Raw genomic sequence first — 21608 nt, forward strand, 5'->3', positions numbered from 1 at the left:
CAAGCAGAGAAAGTTACTCTTTTCTCTCTCACTGTTATTTCACTGTGACTGAGTGTAGGAGGAGTGGGATTAATCGGATAGCTCTTTCAGTAAACTAGTACAGGCATGCTGGGCCGATTGGCCTCCTCCAGTGCTACATGGTTCTATGAATTGTCTCTTCCTGTTAAGGCAGCCTTCCATCTCATACGACAATGCTTTGTGCCTTGTTGATCAATTCTGTGTTAAGAATCACCTGGATCAGGATCCCCACTCTGGCAGGGCAGTCTCTGCCAAACTTGCTGCAGAGGAAGACAGTGGGCTGAGAAGTGGGCACAATTCACTGGCCTCCATTTCCTCTGGGCCCTCTTCTCAGCCAGCTAAGCTTTTTGTTCCTGTCCTGTACTAGGTACTACGTTCATTCTCCTCACCATCACTGGAAAGGCTAGGGCTGACCACTTGTGTTTATAATTGCTAACACTGATTGTCAAGGACAAGCATCTCCAAACAAAACCAATTATTTTAAATTATCCACTATTTAATTTTGTTCGAGATATGGGAGGTGCAAGGCCTTAATTTTGGGCCTATCACTGGGCACACCAAAATGACGATGAGCCTCCTTTACAACCAAGTACCAAGGTCAAGCTTAGGATCCCTGAGCTTATTGGATTTTATACTGCTCTGTTTTCATCATTATAGTTCGCCTGGTGCCATTAGGGCCAGATTTGTTGAATTCAGTGTCATAACTTGTCATGGTGAGATTTGACCTCAGGACCTTTAAAATTAAAGGAGGAGGCAGAGTATTTTTCAACAAATTAAAAGTGGAAATGTGTAGGGAGGAAAGCATCAGCAACTGGAAATCCTGTCCCAAATTCCAGGTGTATAACAGTAAATGAGAAAAGTGAACTCTCATCTTTAGTTTTGCAATACAGGTGTTAGTGCAAGAAGAATGCATCAATAATCTGAAAGACAGAAAAGTAAAAGGCATGCAAGGAGATGGAGGTGCAGTCAGTGGGATGAGAATAGTAAAAAGGTATGAGCTTTCCAACTGTTTATTGATTAGTTCAACAGAAGGAAACCGGCTGAAGTTACACTTACACGTGCATGCACACACAGACACACTCCTGTATATGGATATGACCAACATTGTAGGAATACAAGAGATGTTCACATCCAACACTAAGTTAATTCTGTCCAGGATTCGTTCGCTTTGGCGTGGGACCATCTATCTTTTCCAACACAAGTGAATCTCAGGTATTGAAACAGACAGTTAGTCCGATGAGGTACACATAGGTTGGGAGTGACCAGACGTTCAGGGCTGCAGATTTGCATTCCTGGTTTGGTAACTTGGAATAATGCTTTGAGGGAAGATTCAATCTTTTATTTTCTCCCCCACCCCCCCCAAGCAGACCAAATTAACTCCAGGAATTAAATATGATTAGAAAAACTGCATTAAGGATTTAAACACAGTATTCTCCTGTTCAATATACTGGAATCCTGATTTAAGCAGGTATTATGATGCAGGGGCAACACTATTGTACTTCCATGTTTAAGCATAGCCACTCTCATGTGAAGAATGGGATGTAAAAACAGAACAAGTAAATCGGTTCATTAAATATGAAAACATTAGTACACTGCAAAAGTAAAATGTAATTTAGAGACAGAGGAATAAAGAAAGGAGTTAGAACCAGTTTTATGGACAGAAAACGGAGGTGCAGTAAGTATAAGGGAGATTATTTGGAGAGTTGTAGTGTAAAGATGCAACAGGCACAAAAGAAAAGATTTACATTGATGTCATATCGTTGAGGGCATGGTCCAGTTCCTCACTGATCGCCTTGTACTTCAACTTCTGAGCATACAACTCATCTACAGGAGCAGAGGCAGAAGAGATGAGGAGGTATGACAATGTGATGAGAGATGAGAGAGTGATGAAAAGCCATAGCACCCAGTACAGGCAGGAGAGCAGAAAAAGGGAGGGAGTCAGATGTTCAGCCAGGTACAAATGAAAAACAAGATAATTTTTTTTTTTAAATCAGTAATAAGGAAATAAACCAATGTGCGACTTCATGCAAATCATAAAAAGTAAAACACTCTGCCCTTTGTGAACAAGCTAACAGTTTAAAGGTGGCCTCCTTACAGATGTAAATCCTCAATTTAAATAATCACCTGTATTTTCCTAGATATCCTCGCAGTTCACTGAGAAGCACTATGTTAATATCTGAACATGAAAGAATTCTTACTGAGAAGAAGAATCAAAGTTATGAAGATAGGCCACTAGATAGAGGATGACCAATTTTCAATGTTAAACTTCACTAAATCTAAAGTCATGACCACGAGTTACCTACACAATAACCACAGTGCTTCTACTCCGGGCCACTTGGAACACGCAACAGACATCACCTGCCCATTGTGCACTTTTCTGGTCACAAACTAGCAATACAAACTGACTTCAAGAGCCAGGGGATATTTGGGGAGTGATTTACAATCATACCTTCCAGATCATCAATGGACTTTTCCAACTTGGCGACAGACCTCTCTGCAAACTCAGCACGAGTTTCAGCCTGAAAACATCAACAGAGATTTCACTGTTCTGAGACCAGGAGACCAAAGTCAACACTGAAACCACAAAGTCCAATGGAAAGCTTCACTCACCTCCTTCAGTTTGTCACTCAGGACTTTGATTTCCTCCTCATACTTGTCTTCCTTTTGTGAGTACTGTGAGCAGAAGACACAAGTCAACAAGGGACAGAAAACTAAATTCCAATAGATCACGAGTCATCAGAGGTTTCTCATTACCTTCCGCTCCCCACACCGGGAACAGGAAGGATTTGATGCCAAAGTGTTCAGTGTAAATACATTCAGTATTCTTAAATAACTTGTATTATTTGGAAAGGCTAGACGCAAATGGAAGCAGTTTTTTCACATTTATTTTAAAATCATCCACCATGAAGCTGTTCTCTAAAATAGTTTCCCTCTCCAAAGTGAAAGAGTATTTTAATTCTTACTTCATCAGTATTTCAGTCTTAAAATAACTCAATTCCTCCAATCTATGGGAGCATAGGATCTGTGCACAATTAGCCAGAATCTACACGATTATAAAGTGGCCCTGGGTCATATTTTAAACTATTTAAAAATGGATTAACCACATTGCATTGTAAAACTTTTTTTCCCAAACAAAGTGAAGGAATCAGAGGAAAGTGCTAAGGTAATTTATAAACACCATTTTCTTATCATGCTTAACGCGGCTGATATCAAAGCAGAGGTTCTGCCCTCTCCTACCTTATCAGACTGAGCCTCCAGTGACTTCAGGTTGTTGGTCACAGTTTTCAACTCTTCTTCAAGCTCAGCAGATTTACTGTTTTAAGTCAGAGCAGAAAAGGAAGGGGTAAAACAGAAAAAGAGTGTGTGCATGTGACAGAGTGAGGGGGCAGAGGGTGAGAGAAAAATAGTGGGAGGTGCACAGTGAGAGGGGGCAGAGTGATAGAGGGATATGTAGAGTGAGAGAAAGGCAGGAGAAAGAGAAAGGGAGACAGAGAGAGAGAGAGAGAGAGAGAGCGAGTAAGCATGGGACAGAGAGAGAGCACGCAAACGATGAAGAGAATGAAGAGAGTAAGGCAGATAGTGCGAGAGTGAAAGAGAAAGTAAGAGAGAAAGAAAAATAGAGGAGATTTAACGAAATAGCTCTTATTATAGAGCACAAAAGGTAGCCTTAAAGCAGCTGACTCCTTCAGAATTTCATACAGTTTAAAATCAGTTAAGATCTCTGATCACCTCACCTAGAAAATAGGAAACGAATTCAAGAAACCCCTACTTAAGGAAAATTAGTCTGTAAATTCTTTTCTTCCCATTTTTAAAAAGAATCAATTGCTTTTAGGCCACTGCTGAAGGAAATAAAACATTAAGACTGAAAATCCAACACTAAAGAGGTCACAGAAGCAGAGTAGGCAGCAGAGAGGAGAATGAGTGAATCCTTTCTAAGACCATGGCACTTCTCATTCCACACAAAGGTTCCCCAGAAGTGTTTAGAAAGCGCATGACAGCACATTGTGGTGCGAGCGAGGCCAGAGAGTGCATTAGTTCCAGTACCTTGCCTTCTGCTGCCTCTAAAGATTTCAAGGTTTGGTCCATTATTCTAACCTCCTCTTCCACTCGACGGGCTCGACTAACAGATCACGAGAAATGCACATGGCCACAAAACAGTGTGCAATGAAAGCATGCAGTGAAGAAGAGATAACACGTTAAAAACCCCAAATGTGATACAGACAAGACATTTCATATCTGGATGAGTTTCATTAGTGCTTTAATTCTTTGAGTACAGGATTCGGTGGAATATAATTAAGTTCTTTAATAATTGATAATTTTCACAGCCAACAAGTTACATTCTAAAATGTAGGATTTTTTGTATATATAAAAGCCAGCTCAGATTTACAATCATTGTACTCAAAGACTTAATGTTTCAAGTTGCTTTGCATTTCACGTTTATTAGCAGGTTGGCTTTTAAAGCATGTTTAGCTTCACAGACAATGCACAGCAGTGAAAACCATACATACGATTCAGAGAGTTCTGCTCGCTCCTCAGTCCTCTCCAGGTCACTCTCAATGATCACCAGTTTACGTGCAACCTGAAGAGAGAAAGTACAAGAGTGATCCAAAGGCTTCAGAGACCTTTCTGAAGGGAGCACAGCTTCAGTGTAGGGTCACGAGACATTATGAGATGAATTTCCCTCCTTGGTGAAGGATGCATGAGTTTTGTGAAACAAAAGCTTATATGTGCCTGCTCATGATTGTTCATAGAATGATAAAAGCACAGGAAGCGACCATTTGGCCCATCTTGCCCATGCAGGCTCATTGAAAGGGCTATCTATTTAATGCTACTGATTCTCCATAACCTTGAAAATCTTTCCATTACCCTTCAGAAAGTTCCTATTGAATCTGTTTCCACCGCCCTTTCAGGCAGCGCATTCCAGATTACAACTCACTGCAGAAAAAAATCAACATACCTCCTGTTCTTTCTTAGAGGGCAGTTTGTCTCCTATTTTGCAACAGGGGGCTAACTGCACACTTACATCTACCAGATACACAAAATACAAGTCGTACAGCATAATCAGCAAGCACAATGGCTACACAAACATCCAAACATGTTAGAAGATCAGCGAGTCAGCCTCTGGGAGGGGGGTAATATTGAAGCCTCTGGGATGGAGGTTTTTCTTGTCTGCTCACTGTCAAAAGGCCAGAAAGTGAAGTGAGGTTTGAACAGCCAGTGCTTTGAGAGTGTGAACCCAGCTCAAAGCGACGCCCTCACCCTCCAGTTCAGCACAAATCAGCAAGCACCACATGAGAGCTGACATAGGAAATGGAAAAATGTCCGGCTGGTTTTAGGGTTGGGCAATAAATGCTGGTGATGCTCATGTTCCAAGAATGAATTTAAATAAATTAAAATGAAGGGAATTGAAAACTTTTGGCCTGTCTTCATCTTCCACACAAAACTCATGCAATAAGAAGGACCAACCTCTTCATATTTGCGGTCAGCCTCCTCTGCAATGTGCTTGGCCTCCTTAAGCTGGATCTCCTGCAGTTCCATCTTCTCCTCATCCTTCTGGGCCCTGTTCTCAATCACCTTCATGCCTCTAAGGAAAGCAAAGAACATGCAGATGAGCACAAAGCCACAAGAAGCAACAGTTCCCATCAGGCAGAGGTCAGTCACTGGGAGACCATGGGAGACTCACCGCTCCCCTAACGTCTTGCCAATGCTGCTTCCATTTCATTCCCAAGACAGCTTGTTACCCAGCCTTAGCCTTGAGACTTCACCTGCACACCCTGTGTGGCTCCTCGCTTGGCCTTTGGACGAGGCGTATCAGCATTCCCCAACCTGGTCCCTGTCCTGCCCAGTTAGTCAAACCTAGGCCCTGCCACTTCTTGTCATCAATTGTATCAAGCTTCATATTATTGCTCATCTGCCAATGACAATTCATTCAGGGGAAGAAAAGTCTAAGTCAGTAACAATTCCTACCTAAGCTATTTTCCTCCTTTAGAAGGTCAAATTCAAAACCAGAGTTTTCCTGCTGACCTGGAGACCAATACCCAGGCCTCAGCAACAGTGTCAATGCTAGGGGACTGCTCCCTTCAACACTTCATAGTCTCAAGGACCTGTACAGAGCAACACTGGGTGATTTCTCTTAGAAGTGTAATTAATCCCTTGGAAATAGCAATGATCAGACAACATGAACTGCACTGATATGGTTGAAAGGAAAGCAGATCTCGCAGTGTACATCAGCACTTCAGCAAGTATAGCCATAGGACAGAATTAGGGAGAAAATAACAACTTGGTTTTAAAATGACCTCAGCTGCCAAGGCTGGTAGCTGCTACATTTTGAGAGACAATTTAGAGAGCTAGGAAGGATAAGAATGACTAAAAGATCATTCCCAATGATTTAGTCAGTAATAATAGTGCTACCTTTAAGTATTGCTTTTGTAGGTCAAGTTCCATTTCTAAGCTTTTGAACTCTTAATGTGCACAAACATGCAGAGTAACTGCAAAACACCAGCCGACCACCCTTCCCACTCCTTAAATGTTACACTCCATTCGAAAAGCTGTACTGATGCCAGAATTCTTGGTTTTGTCATTCTTGGTTTTAAGCCTGGATAATGAAACAATGGAGAACTCCAGCCAAGCCTTGTCCTGCTTGTCACAATGTCCGCTCAGCTTCCAGCACAAGCAGGCACCCTAGCCTGACTACTTCAGTGGGGGAAGTGGGGGAGTATCATCAAATCCAGCCATAATACCAAACAACAGTCCAAGCATGTGCCCACACCACACAGAGTGACAGCTCCATCCTGTGCCCCTTTCCATCCCCAGCATCCATCCCCTTTTGAGGAATGCTAACAGAAGAGGGACAATTTCCTGGACAGCTTCAGGTTTCCAGGTTGCCCATCTGCATCGGAGGGCAGACAGAAACTAGATTTACCCTCACCACCATCTCGGGAAACTCAGCAAAGCATCAATGTCCATCCTCCAGAGACCACGTGTACCCAGCTGCTTGGGGAATTCGAACTCAAGAGCAGGGTGAAGAATTTGGAACGGATAATACCTGTTCTACTTGAAACCCTGGATTACTCAATAGATCATCAGAATTTGGTTAAAAATATTAACACCAACAAACCTGCTTGAGGCAAGACTTTGTTAACGTTCCTGTGAAGCAACCTGGGATGTTTTACTATGTTAAAGGTGCTATATAAATGTGTTGTGGTGCTTTAGTATCAATCAAACCAATTTGTTTCAATCACGATTGATTCTTACCCTAAGAGTTCTAAAAAATTACAAGGTTCATCATTATACATTCAACTTTAAAATACCGCAGGAAGAGACTCATCCAAGGTTTGGTAACCAGGAGCTGCAAGAGATAAAACCTGGGCAAGCAAAGGGATCAAATGCTTTGATCAGCAGCAAAGTTCCTCACCTTTCACTCTCATCTGCAGCCTTCTCAGCCTCCTCCAGTTTCTGCAGAGCGGTAGCCAGACGTTCCTGGGCCCTGTCCAGCTCCTCCTCAACCAGCTGGATGCGTCTGTTCAGCGAGGCAACATCTGCTTCAGCCTGGGGCAGAACAACAAACACTCTAAACCCAGGCAAACACGAGATGGCACAACCCACTCCAGAGTGAGAGTCTACCTTGACAGTAATCTGCTCACAGACATGGTCCGCCTTTACCGATTGCCACGACATTCCTTCTGTTCTAAATGTTTTACTGGGATCTTCCCATGCATTTGCTTGGAATGGGAAAATCAAAGAGATTATATTTAGCACAGCCCACAGTAACCCTGCATGTCAAGTGAAGGACAGTCTCCCTTTAAATTATCTGCAGTCACTACAATAGATGAATTATTCTACAAACAATTGGATTTGCAACTTATTGATCAAGAAAAACACTTCACCAAGAAGCTAACTATCTGGGAACCACAACACATGTAAGGAGTTTCCAAACACAGTGCCACAGACAGATTTAAGACTGATCAAACTCAACTTTTTGATCAACTGCTTCTAGTGATTGTGCACCAAGGTCATATGAACTAAAGGGATCATTGAGATAGGGTCACACCATCACAATGTGTTATTGCTTCTGCAGTTTGATCTAAACTCAAAACCAGGGCACAAAAAGCAATATCAGATCAGTCTCTGCAGAGAAAATTGATAGAAAGCTGCTTTTCAATCATTAACTCTCAGAATTCTCAAGCTAGTTGTCAGCCTATGCACAGAAACACACCATTCGGCCCAGCAGGATAATGTCAGTCTTCAAACTCCACATGAGCCTCCTTCCATCCTACTCCATTTCACCCCATCAACATAACTTTTTATTTCTTTCTCCCTCATGTGCTTATCTAGTTTCTCCTTAAACACAGCTATGCTATTTGCCTCAGCTACCCTGAGTGGGGAGAATGTGGAACTCACTACTACATGCAATAGCTTGTTTTTAATTCCTGATTGAATTTATTGGTGACCAGTATATATCTACAGCCCTTATTGGCAATGAACTTTTTCTGTTGGTGTTCAGTGAAGAACAGCAGAGATTAAAGCACCATCCTCACCCACAGGGAGAATGTGAATGAGTGGATTTGGAATCAATTCTCTATTAATGATTACATATCCCTGAGGATACTATCCCTCTTGTACAAGCATCGCTTCAAAACAGACTGAACTTTCACCAACAAACCCGATGTTACAAACTGCCCCATCAAACATAAAGAGGGGTGGCTCATTGTAAATCAGTAAGAAATAAAAGGTGTGGATAGTCAATCTTCTTTCCCCAGCCACTGTATAACCTGAGTCCTCATTCAATCCCTACCCCCAGCCCTTGTACAATCTGCCCCACCAATGATTCTGCCTCAATTTCTCTCCCCTTCCTGGGGTTGCCATCCCTCCCTGTTAATTCCTGGACACTCCAGAAGGAAAGGTTCACCTCCCAGACATTGCTGTGAAGAAGCTTCAAGAGAAATCATTAGGGTGTGAAGAAAAATAAATCCGAGGTGGGTAAAATCATGATTTCAGGGAGCTAAGTTTGCTTGCTTTCCAATTGGTGTGGGCAGCCCAGGGTGACCTGTTGGGCTAGATAGCTGGATGTAGATCATGTGATCAAAGTTGCAATCCTTTTCCTTCCGCCACCCATGGACAACTTGCATATATAGAAAACCAAAACAGAATTACCTGGAAAAACTCAGCAGGTCTGGCAGCATCAAAACCTGAAGACCTGCTGAGTTTTTCCAGGTAATTCTGTTTTTGTTTTGGATTTCCAGCATCCGCAGTAGTTTTTTGTTTGCATTTATATAGCCCCAGTAATGTAGTAAAGCATCCCGAGATGCTCCACAAGAGAGTGATGGGAGAAAAGTATTCAGTAACCAGCCTCAAAATTAGGCAAGATGACTAAAAGGCAGGTTTTAAGGAGCATCTTGAAACAGGAAAGCAAGGTAGAGGCACAGCCAGGTGTAGGGAGGGGATTCCAGAGACTGGGGCCTTGGCAGTTCAAAGCACGATGGTGGAGTGATTAAAGTTGGGGATGCTCAGGAGGACAGAGTTCGAGGAGCACAGATATCTGACAGTTGTGAGACATTACAGAGGTAAGGGGGCGCGAGGCCATGGAGGGACTTGAAGACAAGGATGAGAGTTTTAAATCTAAGTTTTAAATCCAGATGGCAAGTCAAATGTAGGTCAGTGGGCACAGGGGTGACGGGCAAACAGGCATTGGTAAGGGTTAGGGTACGGGCAGCAGAGATGAGCTCAAATTAATGAGGTTGAAGGGGAAGGTCACTAAGACAGCATTGGAATCACTGACCCTGGAGGTTCCTTTATCTGCTCCACCCAACCTCATTTAATTGAATGGAAAATTCTACAAGATTCTCGGACAGCAGAAGAAATTCCAGAAGATACAGACTCTCAGTTCACCCTGGCCGCTGCTTTCCCAGCAACCTCCCTTCCCCCATCCCACCCCCACCATCCTAACTTCACCCTGGCAACACAGCTGGTAAATTCTATCCTGTGGAGTTTGATCTGCAGCAACACCAAAATCAGTTCACCAACCGGACGCAGTTATACTACAAGTCGTGCAATGAGGCACGTGGACAAAACAAAAACAAGTGAGCAGCAGCATTAATGAGCCACATCAATGCTTCATGGTGGCTGACAGCAGACTTCTCTATCTGTTCCCATGTGCATTGGTCTGCTGCTACTTTTGGGGATCAGTGGTTTAGTGACCTATGCCTCCTTTATTGCATCAGGAGCATGGAAACACATCCTCGCACTGCCTGATGACAGTGATTTCTATTAACGCAGCACGTTGTAACATTTCACAGCTCAGTGGCATCACCTGCATCCCATTCTCACCATGATTCTCACTTGGGAAGACTGAGACAAGAAACAAAGGATGACAAGAAATAGCAGCAAGAGTAGACCATATGGCCATGACCGATCTCAGCTTCCAACTGCACTATCCCACCCATTCCCCATATCACTCGATTCCCTGAGAGATCTAAAAATCCGTCTACCCCAGCTTTAAAAAACGTACTCAACAATGGAGCATCCATAACCCTGGGATAGAGAATTCCAAAGATTCACAACCCTTTCAGTGAAGTAATTTCTCAACCCAGTCCTAAATGATCAGCTCCTTATCCTGACTGACAAGAATTGATTTAGTGTATTTATAATTCCCATATCCTCCAATAAAGACAATTACGAACGAGACTATTCAGTCCATCATGCAGAAACAGGCTCTTTTGTAAGAGTGATCCAATTGGTTCCACTTCACCATTCTTTCCCCATAGCCCTGCATATTTTGCTCCTTCAAATAATTATCCTATTCCCTTTTGAAAATGACCATCAAATCTAGTCCTACTGCCAGGACATTCCAGGTCATGTAGTACTGTAAAAAAAAATTCTCATCCCCACTGATCCATTTGGCAGTTATCTTAAATCTCTGTCCTTCCTGCCAGTAGAACCAGCTTCTCTTTATTTATTTTATCAAAATAATGCAAACACCTCTATTAAATCTGCCCATAACATTCTTGTAGCCAAATTTGCCAAAGATACAAAGATAGGCAGGAAAACAACTTGTGAGGAGGATATGAAGAGTGTGCAAAGGGATACAGGTAGGTTAAGTGAGGGGCAACAAAATTGGCAGATGGAGCATAACGTGGGGGAAATATGAGGTTGTCCACTTTGGCAAGAAGAATAGGAAAGCAGAATATTATTTAAATGGAGAGAGATTGCGGAATACTGCAGTACAGAGGGATCTGGGTGTCCTGGTACATGAATCACAGAAAGTCAGCAAGTAGATACAACAAGGAATCAGGAAGGCAAACGGAATGCTGGTCTTTATGATAAGAAGGATGGAGTATAAAGGTCTTATCTGTACAGGATATTGGCGAGACCACACCTAGAGCACTCTGTACATTTTGATCTCCTTAGTTAAGAAGGGATATCCTTGTATTGGAAGCAGTTCAGAGAAGATTCACTAGGCTGATTCCTGGATGAAGGGCTTGTCTTTAAAGGAAAGATTAGCAGGTTGTGCCTATATTCATTGGAGTTTAGAAGAATGAGAGGTGACCTTATTGAAATTGATGAAATTCTGAGGGGGCTTGACGGGATAGATGCCGAGAGGATGTTTCCTCTTGTGAAGGAATCTAGAACTGGGGGCACAGTTAAGGGGTCTCCCTTTTCAGGCAGGAGGATTTTTTTCTCTCAAGAGGGTGGTTAGTCTGTGGAATGCTCTTCCCCAGAGAGCAGTGGAGACTGGGTCATTGCATATTTTCAAGGCTGAGTTAGACAGGTTTTTTTTGTTGATAAGGGAGTGAAGGGTTATGGGGAACAGACAGGAAGGGGGAGTTAAGGCCCCAATCAGATCAGCCGCGATCTTATCGAATGGTACAGCAGGTGCAATGGGCTGAATGGCCTACTCCTCTTTTGTACATTCTTCTGATTTTCTCTGCTGCAAGGAGCTTCTGCAGCCCCTTATCTCCAGTATTATTTGAATAAATCTCCTTTGCACCCTCCCTCTAACAGGCCTTGGCAGCCTTCCTAAAGCGTGGCGCCCAAAATTAGACAATACTCCAGCTCAGGCCTAATTACTGATTTATAAAGATTAAGCACAACTTCCTTGTTTTGTATTCAATGCCCCTATTTATAAAGGCCCAGGATAACATATGCTTTTTTCTTAAAAAAAAAGCTCGCTCACCTTTGCCTGGATCCTTCAAAGGTTGATTTGTATCTAACCTACCATTAAGTCACAAAAAGCACTGAATGAGGAAGTCGATCCTTCAAGGCAGGACATAACAAAAATTAATTGTTTGGCAAACTGTCCTTTTATTTTAAAAAGCGATGACAAAAAGATCAATGCACACCCAAGTTGCCCTAAGACCCAAGAACCTAGAAAACTCCCAACTTGAGGCGTATCTAGATCCTATTTCAAAGGTGAATCAGGCAAGGTTGGATTTGAGTTTCTCTACACTGAGACCGCACCTCAATTTACTTTGAGCCTCAGAAGTTTATTACTCCGAGAGGCTAAAGGTTAGTGCAGCTTCCGGGAGCACTTATGATATCGACAGCGGAAAGCTGCCTAATACCAGCATCTCCCTATGTGGCAGAGTGTCAGCAGGTGATTGGTTGGCCATATATAGTCACCATTACATTACTGCAGTTCTGCAAGAATATTGAATGGGAAGAAAAACTTGGAGCCAATTATTGTCAAGATTTTCACTTAAGACCACCAAGCTGTTTCGCAAATATTACATGAATAAATCTCTTTCGGTTGTTCGGTCATCCAGAACTTGGGTATTGCTGAAAGAAGAGAGACATCCTGTCCATCATCAGGACAGGTACAAGAATGTCAAATTTCAAGAGAACAACAATTTATACTGCATGAGAAAGGGGCATTGATTGGTTGGCAAGTCAGCTCTAATTGGTCAAGACGTTGCCATAGCAAATGCACCAGGGACCCATTATCCCACAAGCTTTCATTTATTCAAAAAAAAAAGCTCAATGTCTGGACATATTCCTTTTGCCTGCAGGAGACAGTTCTCAACATATGAATATATGTAGCTTCTAGCAAACGCAAGTGAGCCACATTGCGAAACCGACTTGGCATTGTTCAGCAAGTGCTGTCCATTCACAGAATCACAGCTAATGTTAGGCATTATGCCGGTGTGATGCCAGGTACATGGGCTGCATGTCCCAACGACTGGTGGATCGTATCAAACATCACGTCCCTTCAGCTATTCACAATAGAGAGTACTGACAATACTCAATCAACCAGTGCTTGCAAAACTCAGAAGTTTCCTATCTGCTCTGTAGATTACCTCCACACCTGAGGGTAGATTGGAGGTGAGGGGCAGTATTAGTGAGTAAAATGGAGAAGGAAGTTGGTGCAATGACACAGCCTTGTTTCATGGAGTTAGGGTTTGTGGATCGCAGTTTGCATTGGCAGAGGAGGATGGGGACAAACTTCTGAGGGCAGCCAAATTTGAGGAGGATACTCCATAAGCCTCTGCAGTTGACAGGGCCAAAGGCTGTCATGAGGTCAAAAATGACCATGTACAGCGATTGGTGCTGTTCCTTGCATTTTTCTTGAACATACCTTGCAGCTAAGATCATATCTGTGGTGCCTCTCAATGGGCAAAGACTGTACTGTAACTCAGGATGGAGTTCCTCAGCCACTGGCAGGAGGCAGTCCAGGAAGATCCTTGCAATGATCTTCACTGTGACAGACAGCAGGGAGATTTCTCTGTAGTTACTGCAATCAGACTTGTCTTTCCTTCTTCAATAGAGTCACAATCACAGCGTCCCCAAAATCCCCCAGCATGCTCCCTTCTCCCCAAATGAGGGATATGAGGTTGTGCAGCTGTAGTAGGAGTGCGTCTCTGCCGTGTTTCCGCAGGGATTCCATCTGCTCCAGGGATTTGTTGTCATCAGCTGTCGGTTGACTTTTTCAGGTTTGCTGTGGATTGGGGTAGTACTGAGACAGAGCAGACAGGGTATGGAGGAACATTAAGTGTGCACTCAGGCAGAAACTGAGCTCCAGGTCAGTGGCAACTCCTCCTCTGAAGCAAATGGGAAAAAGGACCTTTCACTAAACACCTGGAAAATTAAGGTCCTCTTCCAACCAGTTCCTACAGCGCAACATCTGCCCCACATTAAGATCAATGGCGTGACCTGGAAGGTGTGCACCAGTTTCCATATTTTGGGAGCCTCCTCTCAACAAAGGCAGACACAGATGATGAAATTCATCACAGGCTCCAATGTGCCAGCTCAGCCTTCAGACTGAGGAGCAAGAGGATTGGAGGAGCCAGGATCTCAAACCTGAGACTAAGGGCATGTTTACCAGACAGCAGTGATTCCTGTGCTGCTCTCTGCTTCAGAGACTAGGACAATCTACAGCAGGCATCTCAAAGAACTGGGGAAGTACCACCAGTGGTGTCTTCACAAGATCCGCCAAATCCAGGGGCAAGAAACCTGGTCCAACAGCAATGTGCTCCCCCAAGCCAACTTTCCCAGCATCGAGGCGCTAATCAGTCACTCTGCTGGGTGGGGCACATTCACATGCCTGACACCAGACTCCCAAAGCAACTGCTCTGCTCAGAGCTTGGTCATGGCTGAAGACTGTCATGACAGGGCTTTCAGGGGTCCTCAAATGGCTGAACATCCCGCTGACCCCTGGGAGACTCTGGCCTGTGACTGACCAAAATGGAAAAGGCTCATTGGGGAAGGCACCAAAAACACAGAGACTCCCCATCAGGAACTGGGACAAAAGTCAAGGTGCTGGAGGGAGAACACAAGCAACCCATCTACCCAACTTTCAAACACCACCTGCTGTGTGTGTGCCAGGGCCTGCAGATGGCACATTGGGTTTAATCAGCCATCTCAGAACCCATCAAACCTGCATGGGAGCCAGTCACCCAGGGAGAGGCGGCGATGCCCTAGATAAACCCTCTGTTCGGGTTGATTTGCAGTCTTTAAACAAACAGCCCTGGATCGAGCTGATAAAAGTCCTTCGGCAGCCTCTCCTTTGTTCTGCCCACCAGTAAAACTGCGAGACCAGCTTCCAGTCAGCGGTTTGATTAAATCAGACCAGGCCGCCAAATGCCGGACAGTACAAACCGCATCAAAGGAGAAGCGTAGACTTCTCACTGCCTGTTTATCGGTTTAGCACAGATTCACCCCCCTGGACTCAACTCCCAATTCATTTTACAGCCAAGTTCGGAATCCAGACCATAACTGAATGCACAACTTTCTTCCTAAAAAGGTTTAACCTTTGAATGAACTTGTAACAGCGCCTAAACTATACACCCTGATGCACAGGAATCAGAAAACGAGTTTCCTGAATCAAATGCAATCTTCAAAAGCCAGGAAACTAGGACACAAGACACAGTAAACATTTAAGCCTTGGGGGGGAAAAAAACCCTTCAATTAAACTCCCATCTGTAATCAGGAGAAAAGCTGCTTTGAACACTTGCTTCTCTAGACTGGCTTATCCACGATGAGGATGTAAGCATATTTTTTAAACCTTCAATGGCTCCCTCCCCCTCCCTCCCTCCTGCGAAAGAGCAGGGAGTCCCCATCATTTGGGAGCAGATCGATGAGGAGGTCCTGGGAAACAGGGCAGTTTATTCCCCAGGCTGCCGGTACTGGGCTGGTTCTGACTGAGCTGCTGCAATAGCCCGAGCCGGCAGGATGGACATTGTTAGCGCCGCCTGGCTCCCACTCCCTATCCCAATCCCAATCCCTATCCCGAGCCCTTCATGGTTCCTCGCTCTCACTTGCTCTCGGTGCTGTCGCTCCCTGTCCACTTCTTTCTGCAGCTTCTCCGCTTTCTCCTCCGCCTCATCTGCCTGGTCCTGTAAGCTTTTAATCTTCCTCCTCACTGCATCCACCGACATGGTGCTGGCCATCCCTAGTCTCCTTCACTTCACTTCCCCCTTTACACTCCTCCCCCTTTTGGGAAAAAAAAATCAAGCCGAACTTCCAGGAGCCTGAAAAAAAATTTGCCTTAAAAATCCCTACACTCCCGGCTTCGAATGCACTTAGCACCGGAAGTAACCCCAGGCTTTTAACCCTCTCCCGCCCACAAGGAACACGGGAGGGAGGAGGGGAGACGTTAAAAACCTTTGCAAAGCGAGTAAGGGTCTTCAGTTCAGGTTATAACCTCTCCAGATTGGTGTATTTGGAAATATTTTGGTAGCAAGCGCCACACCTTGAAATTAACACTCTGGTCAGTTTCACATTCCAAGGTGTTTCTCACTGGAATGCGCCACCTACAGAGTCAGGCTGGGAGCTGATTAAATTCACCAACCAGCAAATCAACACTGCAAGAAACCTGGGTAAAGCATTTATTTACTGAAGAACATGTCAGGGAAATGCTGCAAATGTTATGATTTCACCGCCTAGAGCGTGTTATGTAACCAGCGTTTCAATCCTTTATTAAATGGAAAAACGCTAAGGACTTGAAATGTATACAGCCGCAAGCTTAGGACATCCCAAAGCGCCTCACAGCCAATGAATTACTTCTGACGTGTAATTCCTGTTGTAACGTAGGAAACGTGGGAGCCAATGCGTGCGCAGCAAGATCCCACAGCGAGCAATGTGATAAAATGACCAGAAAACCTTGTTTTTTTTTCCCAGCTGGGATGCTTAGCCTTATGAATGTTAGCCTTATTTATTTCACAATCTCACCCCTGCTGGGTAAACTTGCAGCCAATTTGGACGCATTAAATCACACCCGGGGAGCCGAGGCCCCTGTGCTGGCGTGTGGAGAATGGAATACAGGGATACCTGTGATTTGGCATCAACTCTTATTTCTGAACATAATTTAATAAACTATTCAATCAAGGCATTATACCGATGAGGAAGTTGTCTTCTCACATCTAGGCTTTCAGTTTGAATTTAGCCTGGAATGATGCGGTGAATGCTCTCTGGATTCTAAGGAAGCAGTTTGAACAATCACCCACTCCATTCTGACTGTACAGTTTCATTAAACCGGCTTTAGCACAAACTGACACTGAGCTCAGATGGGCTGCAATGGGAAATACAAACATACTGTTCTTCTGTACATTGCTAACTGACAGCTTTATCTCAGCAGTAGCACTCTACAACACAAAATCAAGACCAACACTCCCACTGTGGTACTGAGGGAGTACTACACTGTCAGAGATGCCGTCTTTCACATGAGGTGTTAAACTCATTCTGCTGTCAGGTGGACATAAAATATTCCATAGCGCTATTCTGAAGAAGAGCTGGGGAGTTTTGGCCTGGCTAATATTTATCCCCCAAATGTCACAGACAGGGTCAAATCACATTACTGTTAAAATTGCCCACTGTGCTTCTGATATTTCAACAGTAACAGTGTTTCAGAAGTAATTCAATGACTGAACTGTGCTTTGGAATGACCCAAATAACAAAAGACCAGAAAAGTGAGTCTCTCTTTCAGAGCAGAAGAACCCTCTTCATTTAACCTGTGCTCACCTGTGGAGAGATGGCACTGAGCACCCACCATGCAGGGCATCTTTCATCCCCACACTGATATCTGGCACTGAGACAGATGCAAAAGTTCATGAAAATCTGCATGAATTCAATGTACATTGCAGAGGGACAACTGGGCTCAGTGACCCCGAACATGAGAACAGGGAGTGGAGAGGCTGGAATTAGCTCAGACAGTCACTCTTTAATATATTTCCAGCTCACTCCTTTCTGCAATATAGGTTATGGTTAAGACTCAAAGCGGCTGTGACACTTTCTTATCAATGTTTGATACTAGTTGCCCAAGAAAGGTGACCATCTGGATCAGAACCCCATCAAGGGCAATTAGGGATGGGCAATAAATGCCAGTGATGCCCATATCCCATGAACAAAAAAAAAAATTGATGGCCAGTTATTGCTCCACACAGAGGACATAAGAACATAGGACTTAGGAACAGAAGTTGGCCTCTCAGTCCCTCGAGCCTGCTCTGTCATTTGGTAAGATCATGGCTGATCTGATTGTGATCTCAATTCCACTTTCCTGCCTGCCCCCGTTTCTGCCCCCCCCTCCCCCATAACTCTCGACTCCCTTGTCTATCAAAAATCTGTCTAACTCAGCCTCAATATATCCAATGATCCAGCCTCCACTACTCCCTGGGGAAGAGAATTCCACAGAGTAGTGACCCTCTGAGAGGTGAAAAAATCTCCTCTTCTGGGTCTTAAAAGGGAGACCGCTTATCTTAAACTGTTTCCTCTAGCTCTAGACTTCCCCCTACCCCCACAACAGGAAACATTCCCCCAACATCTACCCTGTCAAGTCCCCTCACAATCTCATATGTTTCAATAAGATCACCTCTCATTCTTCCGAACTCCAGTGGGTATTGGCCCAACCTGTTCAGCCTTTCCTCATAAGGTCTGCCTTTCATCCCAGGAATAGGTTGCAATTATATATTTTTTTCAAGTAAGAAGACTAAAACTATACACAGTACTCCAGATGTGGCCTCACCTAGGCCCTGTATAGCAAAACCTCCCTACTTTTATATTCCATTCCCATTGCACTAAACACCATTATTCCATTCCATTCTTCCCCTCAGAAGAGGAGGAAACAATAGAAGGAAACAGCACAGTACACCCGGATCGGAGAGGGAGAAATCAGCTCCTGTTCTAATCACCTTCTCCACTTCTTCTGGGACTGGGCACAAAGCAGACACAAGTTGAGGGAAGGATGCCAGTCCATGGTGGAATAATCCATTGCTGCCCACTGTCAAGATTAAGAGATGAATAACGGGCACTTGGCTGAAGCATTGGGGTCCATTGAGTCCCAACCCAGCAAGGAGTTAAATCCTTCAGCAGAGGAGCCAACATTACCAATGAAGGAGAATGAGAGAGGGAAGCCTTTCTTAGTCTGGTGACTTTCTCACTGAAGAACTGTCATTGTCCGGAAACTCTCAGCATCCAGCTACCAATAAATTTATTTCCATCCCAATCTAGAAAAGATCCTCCTGTGGCACGAAGTCTGCTCCCAGTTGGGACACACTGGACAGTGGTTGGGAGAGGGTTACCCGAATTTCAGAAATTTGGAAATTACCATTAAATACTAAAGTTGAATAATTCCCTGACTGACAATCTGCTGGAGCCGAAAACAATCTGTAACCTATTAAAGATTCTGGGTGATTTGAAATGGGACGTGGGACACAGCGAGGCGATCACGTCGCTTCTAAAGGCGATAAAGTGGCAGAGTGTGGGATCTCGCTGTACATTTTATGTAACGCACTCAGCCAGATATTAATCAGAAATACCCGGGACACGGGCAGCACAGAAAACGTGTAAAGACTGTATAACTTAAGAGCAGGATTTACACGTGGCACTTGCTAATACAGCTCCCACTGAGTGATCTAACTTGGCTATGTTAGTGCTGCGGTTATCTGGTTAAGCTTAGTTATTTGCTCACTTGAATGCCAGAGATATAAGTGCTATTCGGAATACTCCGCATACTTTTCCTTTTAAGGAATATCCCTTACTAACGTAATCCCAACTCGTATTACAACTAGATGACTGGGGCGGGAGGGGGCGAATGAATTCTTGCTACCGTCCATTGAATCAACTGCTAAGAAGCCACTACTCTTCATAAGGGTGATCTCTGTCTCAGGCAGTTTTATTCCTGCTCATTTACATACTTTTGGTCTGATAGTGAGTGACGAGTGGCGTTCCCAGTTTGTTAAACACACCAAACATCCTTGTCCTACAACTCTCGCCTTTCCCCAGGCGCAGATCCCTAGCCTGCACAGATAGCTCAATGCCATATAAAGTACTGGGTTATAAATACGCACACAGACCCGACTCAGGATAGTGCCGCACATACCATCTAATCCTGTCTCAAGGGATATTTTTAGGTGCAATCTTGGGGGTTTCGCTGTCTACAAAAAATACCTGGGAAGAGGAAAATCTTTGAAACAACGGAAAACAAATTGGTTAACACAAGAACCAGTGAGGGTACCCGCTGTGACTTTTGCGGCTTGTCATGCACCGAGGTTCGTGAGGAAAGTAGCACGGGAGTGAAGTAGTGCTCGTGTGCAGTTTAGTTTCTATGGAGGTGAAGCTGCGGTTTATACTCACTTCAGTAGCTTTCGTCTCGGCCAACTCCAGCTTCTCCTGAGCATCTTTCAGGGCTTCAGAGTACTTGTCCAGTTCATCCTCCGTGCTTTTCAGCCTCTTCTGCAAAGCTACCAGCTCATCTTCCAGCTACAGTTTGGGAGGGTTTTTTTTTTCGTGTACAGCACGAAGGCGTTGGCAGATAGTACAGACAGAGAGAGAGAGAGACAGAGGAGAGAGACGGCGTGTTCGGCGCAGACCAGCGGTCGAGTGTGTGTGAGAGAGATGGAGAGAAAGAGAAAAACAAAAGCAGAAAGGTTAAGAGACCGTCCATTTACTGCGCACAAATACCTTAGTCGCATTCTCCTCGGCGAGAAGCTGCCGTTCCTCGGCTTTGTTGAAATCTTCCAAAAATTTATCCCTCTCATCCTCCACTGCTCGCAATTTCTTTTCCAGTTGTAAAGCATCATCCTCAAACTATCAGAGATTGTGAGATTTATTAAAACACATTTTAAACTCCAGAAGCTGTCTTCAAATTATCCCCAGAATGTTACATCCTCTCCATTCCCAGAGAGGATTTAACATCCCAAAACAGAATTTAACACCCAAATATCGACAAGTCTAGTAACTTTTTTTCAAAATTAGCCTTGCTGCATTTTAGTTATCTGCACGTTCACTTTGTACATTTACAGTATTTTCAGTCAGGTATGAACGCCTTGAACATCTGGAGCCTATACTCCCGGTGCTGGAGCCGGTCCCTGGCGGGGAGCGGCGCCGCTTCGGGTGTTTCTCATTAAGGTTCGAGCTGGGGTTTGATCGCTGCTAAAAGTAGCCAACCTGTTTGCTCCTGTCCTCGGCCGCCTTCTTATCAGCTTCGGCTTGTTCAGCTCGGTCCAAGGCATTCTCCTTGTCCAGCTTCAACATCTGCATCTTCTTTTTGATGGCGTCCATGGCTGCTGTTTGGCTTTGTTTGGAAGGGGCAGAGAGGAATTATATATATAAAATGAAAAGGAACAAGAGGAGAGAGGGAGTGCAGTCTGGCTGAGAGAGGGAGAGAGAGAGAGAGAGAGACGGAGCTGGTTCAGGAGCTGAGCTGAAGTGCACTGAATCCAGCCCCGGCCTGAGAAATATGTCCTTCTCGGGAGCAGATTGAATTCCTCGGGACATTTAATACTTTTTTGGAAGCAGACGGAGCCTGTCCCTACCCTATGGCCAATCTTCGTCCTGCTTCAGCCCGTTGATTCGTTGCTGGGGGACATTTGACTCGGAGCATCACCGTATATGGGGAGTTCGTGTGGACACCCTTTTCCCGTCAGCACAATTTCATCTCCACTTAAAAACCCAGGGATTGAACAGGAGAGAATCCAATCACTCTGCAGTGAGGAAAGGGAGAGGCGAGAGCCCAACTCAGCACAGCGGAGCTTTCCCCACACACCCCCATCCCCAAACTACACCTCACTACCCCCACACACCCCCCATCCCCAAACTACACCTCACTACCCCCACACACCCCCCATCCCCAACTCCACCAAACTACCCCCACACACCCCCAT

The 21608-nt window shown here is 44.5% G+C and overlaps 1 protein-coding gene across 15 annotated transcripts in view; it reads right to left on the reverse strand.

Moving 5' to 3' along the window:
* Positions 1-21379, reverse strand: part of LOC144670148 (tropomyosin alpha-1 chain) — a 38166-nt gene extending 16787 nt beyond the window's left edge. Inside the window, exons 1-10 of one of the 15 annotated variants that reach the window (XM_078532636.1) lie at positions 20893-21214; positions 20407-20532; positions 20080-20205; positions 7433-7566; positions 5485-5602; positions 4527-4597; positions 4063-4138; positions 2629-2691; positions 2468-2537; positions 1760-1842 (exon numbers count right to left, since the gene is read on the reverse strand). In XM_078532636.1, coding sequence (XP_078388762.1) covers positions 1760-1842; positions 2468-2537; positions 2629-2691; positions 4063-4138; positions 4527-4597; positions 5485-5602; positions 7433-7566; positions 20080-20205; positions 20407-20532; positions 20893-21006 — 981 coding nt within the window. In that variant the 5' untranslated portion in view covers positions 21007-21214. Of the gene's footprint in view, positions 1-1759; positions 1843-2467; positions 2538-2628; positions 2692-3255; positions 3332-4062; positions 4139-4526; positions 4598-5484; positions 5603-7432; positions 7567-15767; positions 16139-20079; positions 20206-20406; positions 20533-20892 lie in introns of those variants that run through there. The other 14 variants (XM_078532637.1, XM_078532635.1, XM_078532623.1 and 11 more) reach the window with 14 other exon arrangements.
* Between the last annotated feature and the right edge of the window lie 229 nt (positions 21380-21608).

The sequence above is a fragment of the Cetorhinus maximus genome, chromosome 30, assembly GCF_964194155.1.
Source record: "Cetorhinus maximus chromosome 30, sCetMax3.hap1.1, whole genome shotgun sequence".
NCBI classification, from domain to species: Eukaryota; Metazoa; Chordata; class Chondrichthyes; order Lamniformes; family Cetorhinidae; genus Cetorhinus; species Cetorhinus maximus.